Consider the following 11,295-nt stretch of genomic DNA (forward strand, 5'->3'; position numbering starts at 1 on the left):
TGGGATAGATCTTTCGCCCCGTCGGAGGAACGCACCAGGGCCTACGGCAGGAGATCAACTACTTGGTGGCTCACTCGCTACACCGCCACTCGAAAACTTGGTCAACGTGTTGGAGCGTCTCGCTCTGCGCGTGATCCAGGAGATCATGAGCCACCGCACTCGCCGTCAGACCAGCTCTCGGGACGCATCAAGGAGAGTTGCCACTCCAGTCCCGTCCACCGCTGCCATATGCGTTGGCAGCACCAGCTGAAGTGCCGGCTACACCGGCATTCGTCGTCTACAAGATCGGTGGTGACCCTAGTGACTACCAGTTCTTGGCTGAGGCGCCTAAGGTGATCCCTCAAGGATACGCGTGCACGTATGTGCCAGATTGTGGCAACTGGCCACTCTCAAACCAGGCCACAACGTCAGGGACTCCGGCGCAAAACAGAGGAACGTCAGCAATGTAGCTTGAGAAGCGTACGTGGCTAACTAAGTACGCCACCCCGACGAAACTCCCGAGCCCAGCTCCCGCAGCTTGGCTCGAGCTGGAAAAGCAAACATGGCTGGCTAAGTACGCCACCCCGGCGAATCTTCGCAGTGCAACTTCGCAGCCAAGACACGATCGATCAGTACTATATCGAGAGACCAGTTCGGCATGGTGCCGAAAAGGAGGGCAATCGGCTATTCCAAGCCGTACCGACGAGTACGAGATGATCCCGCTGCCACCTAAATATCGGCTCCCCGACTTCTCCAAATTCGGTGGATCGGATGGCTCCAGCTCCATCGAGCACATCGGCCGATATTTGGCGCAACTAGGACCGGCTTCGGTGTCGGATCAGCTACGCGTGAGGCTCTTTTCACGCTCCCTCACGGGATCGGCTTTTGGATGGTATACCTCTTTGCCAAAGAACTCCATCCAGCCTTGGAAGCAATTGGAAGAACAGTTCCATATGCAATACCATTCGAAGCTTCCGAGTCTAGCATTGCCGATCTAGCACAACTACGTCGAAGCGCGGAGAAACGGTGACAGAGTACATCCAGCGCTTCAGAATCTTAGGAACCGATGTTATTCGGTTCGTATAACCGAAAAAGAAAGCGATCGAGTTGGCGTAGCTGGCCTTGCAACACAGCTCAAGGACATGGCCTCCCAAGCAGATTATCCCTCGCTGGCGCACATGGTTCGTAAACTATCAGCATATGAACAGCGCCACCCGGACTGTACCAAGACAAGTTCAAGCGTGCGATAGTCATGGTCGATACAGAGGAAGGTGAAGTGCCTGCGGGAGACCAAGAAGTAGCAATGGCTGAGTGGACTCGGGGAGGAACCCCGTGTCCCGCAAATGGGTAAAGCCACCAGGGCCGCCCAGGATTTGATTTTAACGTGACCAAGACTGAACAAATCTTCGACCTCCTGCTCAAGGAGAAACAGTTGACGATTCCCGAAGGTCTCAAGTTCCCCACGGCGCAAGAGCTAAACGGAAAGCCGTATCGCAAATTCCACAACTCGCTTTCCCATGCCACCAACGACCGCAGGTGTGTGGCGTCAAAGACATCCAAGCGGCGATAGAGAAGGGGCGTTTAATTTTCAACCAGTACGCCATGAAGGTAGACACCCAGCCCTTCCCCGCCGTTAACATGGTAGAAGTCATCTACCCCGAGGGTTGCCACCAGGTCCCACGTTCGGCATCAACATGGTAGGACTTGGGAACCACTCGGCAAAGATAGAGATGAGGGCAGCTGCTCTCATAGCAAGGACACAGAGGAGGCCGCTCCACGCGATCGGCTCCATCATGATGGCAAGCGCTACGTCACGAGAGGAGAAGTGAAGAACATAAGATATCAACGACCTCTCTCGATCACCTCCTCAACAAATATGTGAGTCAGCATGACCAACGCCGACGGTCCAACTATGATGATGAAGGAGATCGTCCGGCTAGAGAAGCCGAGAAGACATCGTCGGCAGGATCGCGATGAGGAGGAGCACGAGCGCCGTGCCACGTACAAGTCAAGGGAGCAAGATGACAACGCCAGACACCGGGACCGCCCTTTCTTCGTACATCGCTGGGATTCAGGAATGAGCCGATTGCCCACAATCGGCAATTGCCCAGAATGCAACAAGAAAAAGAAGGAGGCAGCCAACGTGTCTGTGTTCGAGCGCTTAGGGCCTCTCCCGCCACAAAGCAAACGCGCTGAGTCACCTCGTTGGGCAGATCTTGAGGATTCCGAAGACGAGGGACTAGAAGAAGAAGAAGACAGGTACCACCGTCCAAGGTGGTGCCCTGACGGACTCAGCCGTTCACAAAAACGCAGGGTTCAGCGGTTGCGCGGCCTGGAGGAAGCCGAAAGGTTATACCTGCATACGCTAAGGAAGGCACGGCCTGATCTGGCTGCAAAGATTCAGCGAGCCCTGGATAAGGAGGGTCGTCCACGGAGAATGGAGTGGCGTCCCAAGCAAAAGAAAGCCGATGATGAAACATCGGCTGGCACAAACATGGTGCTTGTCTTGCCGACAGAGCTTAGTGCTCCACGATTATACGATGCACTCAAGGTGGATGACAAGAAAGCGCATCAAGTCAGAGGTTGGGTTGGTTTTATCCAGCCTAACCGAGTAGCAAGATTAAAACAATGAGCAAACCGGGTGAGGCTGATCCTTGTGATCGGCCCCAAAAAATTTATGGAGGAACATTACAAAACCTTCATCGAACAAGCAATGTAGAGGCCGATTCCAGCAATCGGCTAAAATTATCTTCTGCACATATTCTGTTTGTGGTCAGCAACGATCTATCGGGCAGCGGCCACGTCGGCAGATGAAAGTCAGCATGAATCTTTGCGAAGCCGACGTACAAGTGCGGTGCTCGACTAACCATGAAAGCCGATATCTGCAGTCATTTGGCAGATTCGGCTCGGGGGGCATATAGTCAGATGAACATGTGCAGGTAACACGTGCAGACCTGCATGCAGTGGAACATTGGGGGCCGATTGAGAAGGATCGGCCAAATAAAAAAAAAATTTGCGAAGCTAGACCGGCTGTTTATATGCTCAAAGTTCACATCGATATCGACGGTCAGTGCAGGGGAGGAGCCGATTTGACCTGCAAGACGCGAAGTAGACGGAAGAAACTCGGGGGGCAGCTCACCCTGAAGGTTCTCTGCTTTGGGAAGCCGATTTTGTTGAAATCGGCTAACTCTGCATAGGCGGCACATTCGGCTGATCCATTACGGTTCTCGCTTCGATTCAGACTCGGGGGGCAGCTGGCCTGGTGGCTGCTCTGTTTTTGGAAAACCGATTGGAGGCGCATCGACTGGCCCTGCATTGTGATCTCCTCTGAATCAGGATTGGAGGACGTCGGTTTTTTGTTTGGACCGTCCTGTCGCTGCAAGAGAAGGAGAGGGACTAGATTTTCGAAATAGCCGATGGGTAGTCATCGGCTAAGGAATTGCGAAAAATTATGGTCAGATACCAAATCGCAGCCTGAAATTGAGAAGTTCTTGACCTACGGGCTAATCGACATGAGAGTCCGGCTTCATGGGCGTCCAAAAGAGAAAAAAAAAATCGATACATTGCTATCGGTCTTGACATGACAGGCGGAAGGAATGAAATTGGGGCAATTGAAGGATGAATCAGAAGAACAATTTCATTAATTCAGAGGAGCGGCTTTACAAGAAAGAGCCGATGGCTCTCAAAAGAGGGATTTAGTGCCTAGCGCACTGCTACTACTAGTCCTATTCTACTAGTCGTCGCTGTCCTCGTCGTCACCGCCGTCGATGTCGTCGGCGCTGCTCCCAGGGAGCTCCTCGTCGCTGCTGCCCCAGCCCGTGGCCGGAGCCTCTTCCTCCTCGTCATCATCATCGTCCTCGCTGTCCGCCCAGGAGCGGAAGCGCTTGGTTGGCGGGTACCCGGCGGAAGAGGAAGATTCATCTTCCTCCTCCTCTTCTTCTTCTTCGTCGTCATCTTCATCCTCGCTGTCCGCCCACATGCGGGAGCGCTTCTTCGGCGGGAGCTTGGCGGAGGGGAAGGTCTTGGCCTTCGCTACATCTCCTTCTTTCTTCTCATTATCGGAGGAGAGGGGGTTCACCTCGGAATGAGGCTTGTCCTCGTTCTTCTTCGGCGAGAATGGGGGGAAGAGGTTTGAGAAGGAGGAGGAAGAGGAAGACATAGCTGAGGGAGAAGAGGGTTTTTTGGCTGCCGATGGCTGGAACAGAGGAAGGGGATGAAGAGAGCTAATCGATCGGCACGATTAAATAATGAGGAGCCTGGTGGAAATTTATTGTCATTACAGCTTTCCAAGGAGATGACGTCGTAGCTATCGAATTTTGGCAGAGAAGCTGAGAAGACGGGCATAATGATAACGGATCTGCAACAGCTCGCTCCGCCACGACATGACCCGACGAAGGAAAGTATAATGATTTTGGAAAAATTATTTCCAAAACCAGGGGGGCATGTGTTATCACCAGATTTTGGACAAATCTAGAGGTGGGCTGTAAGAGAGATGGGCTTAGAAGACTACACGTGGAAGATCTCTGAAGCGGCCTTGCACGGAGGATTTGGGCTAGTTTGCCCGTGTATCTTTAGTTATAGTAGATTATATCTTAGGTCGAGATTTAGAGTTTGTATCGCACACGGTGGGATATTCCCACGTTAGAAAGTCCGCTGGACTATAAATATGTATCTAGGGTTTATGGAATAAACAACAACACAACGTTCACCCCAAAACAAACCAATCTCGGCGCATCGCCAACTCCTTCGTCTCGAGGGTTTCAATCGGAGTAGCGACATGTCGCCTAGATCGCATCTTGCGATCTAGGCAAGACAAGCTCCACGTTGTTCATGCGTTGCCCGTCCGAAGCGTCTTTGATGGCGGGCAACGTAGTTATCATAGATGTGTTAGGGTTAGCATAGTTCTCCGTATAACATGCTTACGTAGTGCAACCCTTGCATGTCTAGCCGCCCTCACACCTATCTCGTGTGGGGGCGGCACCTGCTTGTTCATTATTTAGTAGATCTGATCCGTTACGATTGCTCCTTGCTCTGCAAGGATTAGTTTAATATCTGCAATAGTTAGGCCTTACAAAGGGGGGGAGGATCCAGCGGCACGTAGGGTGGCGTTCGCAAGTCCTAAACAGGATGTTCCGAGGATCAACGCCATGTTGGTTTTTTGGCCTTGTTTAGGATCGGCTTACGAGCACCGTGCGTGGCCGCGAGGCCCAACCTGGAGTAGGATGATCCGATTATGCGGTGAAAACCCTAAATCGTCGTAGATCTCATTAGCTTTATCTTGATCAAGCAGGATCACCAAGTATTCGTGCACCCCGTACGAATCATGGGTGGATCGGCTCTTTGAGCCGATTCACAGGATAACCTGAGAGCCGATCGAGGCTCTTATTTAATGTTTACGTGTATGCCATGCAGGAACTAAGCGAGGCATCCCCATCACCTTCCTGACCAGGTATAGGTCAGGTGGCACGCCCTTGCACTTCGCATCGCCGCGTGTGACCAGAAGAGCATTGCGGGCCGTCGCTCGGAGGGGTCTCAGCCAGCCGCAGCTCTAGGCTCTTCCCGGCTCTACCTGTGTTGACAGGCCGCTGCCCGCCGGTGGGTTTTGGCAGTCAACAGCGGTTCGCCCCAATCTCTCACCGCTCCCAAACCTTCTCGTCGCTGCCGCCTCCCCCTCCCAGATCTTCTCCTCGCCGATCCAGACAATGTCGACCTCGTCCTCCCGCAAGATCACCGCCGCGAACGGCTTCGGCCGCGACAGCCTAACCATGCCGGAGGAGTGGGCGTTGTACCACACCCAATATCCAGTCCCGCCGGACATACGGCTACCAAGCAGCGGCGGCTGGAAGATGGCCATGAACGGCATTGGCGTCCCACCGCCGCCGAAGCCGGGCACGGAGCAATGGAGGGACGGCATCAGGGCCTGGCGGGCTCAACTCACCGCCGCCGAGCGGCAGGATTCGACGTGGGCGACGAACGAGAACGACGACTGGTGGAAGACGTACTTCAAGGCGAAGTACGACGTCGAGATGCACAGCACCCAGGGGCTCCTCGGCGGGCCCAACAGCTGGAACAAGGAGGGCCGCGCCCTGTTCTGGGGCGTTCCGGGGCGCACCCTCGAGAACGTCATCCGCGGCATCCGCAACGGCGCTCCAAGGTTGGAGATGCCGTCGTCACCGCCACCGTCTCCTCGAGGAGGACGACCGCAATGGCAGCCGAGGAGGATGACGTACTCGTCCTCCTCGCACTCTTCTTCCTCAGGACCGGCGCGATCGACGCCGTCCTCGTCGTACCGCTCGGCGCCCTACACCGTCCCCAAACGGGAGGTGAAGGAGGAGCCAGCGACGCCCGTGAACACGAGGCGTGGCGGCAGCAGCATCGGCAGCCGGCGGCAGCAAGGGAGGCGCGGCGGCGCCCTCCTCATCCCGAAGCCGGAGGTGAAGGAGGAGCCGGAGGAAGCGTCGCAGGCGGCGATGCTGGTGGAGTACGAGCGGCAGCAGCGGCTCATCGCCAGCAGCGACGACCCCGAGGACTGCCCAGGTCTGCGGGCGGCGTTCTTGGTGTCGCTCAACGAAAAGGACGCCTGGAGGGGCGACGTCGAGACGGCGATCGCTATGTCCATCCGCGACTCCGGCAAGCCGCTCGTGGACCTCACCGACGACGGCGAGGCAGGACCAAGCGGCTTGGTGAAGGACGAGCCTGTCGACGAGCCCGTCCCCGAGCGCGTCAAGCAGGAGGTCGTCACCGACGAGATGTACAACTTCCAGCAGTACTACGACGCCTCCGGCCGCCGCAAGTGGTTCTAGATTAGGTTTAGTTTAAATTTAGTCAAATTTCGTTCGAATCTATGTAAGTTTGGACGAATCTAATCGAATCTCGTTAAGTTTAAAATTTCCGAAATTTTGTTTGGGGGACGCGACTGGGGAGCGACGTCCCCCAAACGCGGCACGAACGAAACACGTCCCCCAAACGCTCAATCCGGCGCGTTTTGGGGACGCTTTGGGGGACGCGGCTGGAGATGCTCTAATTTTCGGTCTGAGGAGGCCCAGTTTCCCAGCGGCGAACCCACGACCCCTCCCCAAGCAGGACGGATTGGCCAAAAATATGCTCGTTTTCGGCCAATTTTTGGCAAAATTTTAGATTTCAACACAAAATATGAAAAATTATGACATTGTTCGTCGAGATTTGGCATTATTTCAACAAAGCAAATAGTTCAACAACACAACATGACAACAACACAACAAACATAACAAATCATGGTGCACCAGCTCTTGCTGCACCCTTGCGAGCCCATAGGTGGTCGACCAGATCGTCCTGCAGCTCTTGGTGCACACGTGAGTTTCGAATCTCCTGGCGCATAGCTAGGAAGGAAGCCCATGATGCCGACACCTGATCATCAAGCTCTGCAAGAGGACCCTGTTGGCAATATGGATGGTGCAGTCTCAGAACTGGATGTTTATGCTTATTCTCTATGATCTGTAGGGTTCGTAGCATAGAAAACAAAAAAATTCTACCGTAAACCAACAAAACCAAGATCCAATCTAGGAAAACCGCCAAGATCTAATCTACTAGATTGAAGAAACGAGACGGATTAGATCTACATACTCTTGTAGATCGCTAAGAGAAAACGATATTGAATCTCGTGGTTGATGTAGTCATTCACTTGCTGATCTCAAGATCGCGATAGCGATCAATCCGACGCTGTAATCAGGCAGCACCTCCGTACTCGGTCACACGTATAGCTCGATGTAGACACCTTCTCCTGGTTCCAGCAAGAGGGGAGATATGGTAGATGGGATCTAGTCCAATAGCTCGACGGTATGGTGGTGGTGGAAAGTTTCCGCGACCAAAACTTCATTTGTTCGAGTTGGGTGAAAAAAACTAGGCAAAAAGAAAAGCAAACGGAGCGAATGGATGTGTCCGAAAAAACCCGGCCGTACGTATCCTTTTATAGACGTACGAATCGAGAGCTCCTCGACACCGACCTGGTCGGCGCTGGGAGGATGCCGCACACCCTCGCGCTCCCGGGTAGCTAGCTGGGCCGCGGCCCAACATCAGGTAATTTGTTTTTTCTTTTTCGTTTCTTTTTGTTTTCTGTTGTTTCTTTTCTTTTTTAAAAGAATTTTTAAATCTGAACATTTGTCAAAATTAAAAAATTCAAATTAAAAATAAATAACTTTTTAAAAATCTGAACATTTTTCAGATTTGAACATTTTTAAATTTGAACAAAAATGTAGTTTACTCTATGAACAATTTCCAAATTTGAACAAAATTTATATTTGAACAATTTTCGAATCTGAATGATTTTCATATTAGAACAATTTTCGAATTTGAACAAATTTCAAATTTGAACGGTTTTCAAATTTGAACGATTTTCGAATTTAAATGATTTTCAGATTTGAACGGTTTTCAATTTTGAACATTTTTGAATTTAAACATTTTTCAATTTAAACAATTTTTAAAAATTGAAATTTTCAAATCTGAAAAAATATAAACATAACCGAAAATAGAAAAAAGAAAAAGAAAACAGAAAAAGAAACCAGAAAAGAAAAAAGAAAAAGAAAAAAAAACGAACTGCTACAGGCTAAATAGACACTAATGGGCCTGGCCCATACCCGACCAGGGGGTGTGCGGTGGCCGGTAGCCACCGACCTGGTCCTCGGTTTTCCCTACGAATCGGTTGCCAATTAGGATGCAAGTCACGCAAAAAAGAATCGATCGAATCGGCCGATCGGTTGCCTTTCTTACCGTGCACGTGAATGCACATGGCCGGCCCATGGCTGTGAGCCATTGGCCGGCTCAGCCCGGCCACTACTTTTTCTTATTTTTCTTTGGTTGATAGTTTGTCTAAATAAGTTTTTCGGTTGGTCCAGTAGCAAAACTTCTCGTGGACTATTTTTAGTCTCATATTTATTTCTCCTAAATAAATAAGTATTATCATTTATTAATTCAAATAATTAATAAGTTATTACATCTTCTCGAAACAATTTCGCAACTCTCCGAACCACTTTCATTGATCCCGAAACTACCCCTAGCAACATCGAAACCTTAAGTGAGTCACCATAAGGTTCGCGAACTATGCAGACACGATGAGACACCTCTCTGATCAATAACGAATAGCGGGAGCTGAAGATCCATAATGGCTCCCACATATTCAATAATGATTTCGTGATCGAAAGAACCATTTACATACGGTATCGATTCCTTTGACATTCGATATTTTACTTATCCAAGGTTCGATCATCGGTATCTCCATACCTAGTTCAACCTCATTACCGATAAGTACTCTTTACTCGTACAGTGATATGTCATCCCATGTGACCTAGTCAAGCTTGTAAGCTAATTGGATGACATTCCACCGACAGGGTCCAGAGTATATCTATCTGTCATCAGCATGGATAAATCCCACTCTTGATCCATGTGCTTCAACTCATACTTTCCAAATACTGAATCACATCTTTATAACCATCCATTTACAAAGTGGCGTTTGATGTAATCAAAGCATCCATCCAGTGTAAGTGATTTACATGATCACATGATCGAAGGATTAGGTTACTATGTATCAAAAGTTTATAACAAAATGAACTTAATGACTTGATGTTATGCTATGCTTACTATGGGTGTGTGTCCATCACATCATTCACCTAATGATATGATCTTGTTATTAATAACATCCAATGTTCATGATCGGGAAACTATGATCATCTATTAATCAACAAGCTAGTTAAATGAGAGGCTTACTAGGGACTCTGGTTGTTTACACAACACACATGTATCAATGTTTTCACTTAATACAGTTATAGCATGTGATGTAAACATTTATCATGAACACTAAGATATAACAATAACTGCTTTATTATTGCCTCTCAGGCATATCTCCAACATGATCATGTTGTGCAATATCACACAACAGTTCATCACCTCCCACATCTGATCTTGCGACCAAGTAGGGATGGCAATGGGTACCCATGACCTGCGTACATGCTGGGTAAAAACCCAATATGAGTATGGGTATGGGACAAAATATTATCCATGGATTTGTAAATGGAGAAATACCATACCCATCGGGTAGAGAGGGTACCTGTATGGGGTCGTATAACCCATACCCGCATACCCATTTACCCATCTAAATATTGACAAGTGGACCACCGTAATATTTTAAACTACCTTGATTTCCCATGTAATCACGCCTTCACGTTGTTAGCCTGAACCTCACGCTTTCCGGTCTCACAACCATTGGTAGGTTAGTGAGAATTAGATCTATTTAGGGCCGTTTCACTTCATGTTATATTTTTTGATCAATTCAATGTGTTGTAAGCACGTGTATTTTTACCCACGGGTACCCATTTACCCTGTCGGGTGACGGGTATGGTAAAAACTTGTACCCATTGACGGGTATGGGTACGGGTGATGGGTATGATTGAAGGCGACGGGTACGGGTATGGGATGGCTCTAGCCGTACCCATACCCTACGGGTGCCATCCCTACGACCAAGTCATAGTTGGCTACCGGATAACTGCAAATCTCTGTTGGAGGATACCAAATGCTCGTCTGACTTCCTTCCTGGCAGCTTCTTACTCCTTGGCAAACCACGCTTCTTTTGGCATCTTTGGGCTTGAGATGATCTTCAAAAATGTTGACCATGTAAGATAGACGATGCCATCTGCAAGGTAGTATCCCTTGTTATAGTGGCGCCCATTGACCTCATCGTTCACTGGAGTAGCATGGCCCCCAACAAGCTTAGCAAAGACAGGCGAGCACTGCAAGACATTGATGTCATTGTTTGAGCCTGCCATTTCAAAGAAGGAGTGCCAAATCCAGATATCGTATGTAGACACTGCCTCAATTACCACACTACATCCTCCTTTTGTGTCCATTGCTCTCAAATATCCCAGGAAATCCTCTTGCTGCATTGGTTGCAAGTATTTGCTCAGTATCTTGAGCAGTGGGTGATCTCAATTATACTTCCCCGAACACTGCGATGACTGCCTTGCAAAACTTGTATAAGCAATCAATGGTGTTGTTCTCGGCCATGCGTAGATAGTAATGGACATTGTCACCCGGATCTCCATATGCAAGCAACCTTATAGAGACCGTGCACTTCTGCAGTGAGGAATACCCAATCATATCGGTGCAGTCTGGTTTGCATCGGAAGTAGGGGGTCCATGTCCCGGACGACATACACAATCTTCAGATTGAGATCCTGACTCACCCTGAATCAGCTCCGAAATACTGCCTCGGGGTGCAGCGGTTCGTCGGCGAAGCAACATGCCCTCCAGGCGCTGCCTCGCCTTGGCCTTCCGGCGACCGGGCGTCGAG

The 11,295-nt window shown here is 49.9% G+C and overlaps 1 protein-coding gene across 1 annotated transcript; it reads right to left on the bottom strand.

The window, feature by feature from the left end:
• Positions 1 to 10,550: 10,550 nt before the first annotated feature.
• Positions 10,551 to 11,010, bottom strand: LOC139832548 (uncharacterized). The gene is made up of 2 exons (XM_071822331.1): positions 10,942 to 11,010; positions 10,551 to 10,883 (listed from the first exon to the last, which is right to left on the bottom strand). Exons 1-2 carry the CDS (start codon positions 11,008 to 11,010, stop codon positions 10,551 to 10,553), a joined length of 402 nt encoding a protein of 133 aa, XP_071678432.1.
• Positions 11,011 to 11,295: the final 285 nt, after the last annotated feature.

This window comes from Lolium perenne, chromosome 6 (assembly GCF_019359855.2).
Source record: "Lolium perenne isolate Kyuss_39 chromosome 6, Kyuss_2.0, whole genome shotgun sequence".
Taxonomy (NCBI): domain Eukaryota; kingdom Viridiplantae; phylum Streptophyta; class Magnoliopsida; order Poales; family Poaceae; genus Lolium; species Lolium perenne.

Bases quoted from the DNA above. Each gene is read 5' to 3' on its own strand.
- LOC139832548 (XM_071822331.1), bottom strand. From the start codon at position 11,010: ATGGCCGAGAACAACACCATTGATTGCTTATACAAGTTTTGCAAGGCA. The intron at 10,884-10,941 runs GTATAATTGAGA...CAACCAATGCAG, and splicing joins TCATCGCAGTGTTCGGGGAA to CAAGAGGATTTCCTGGGATA.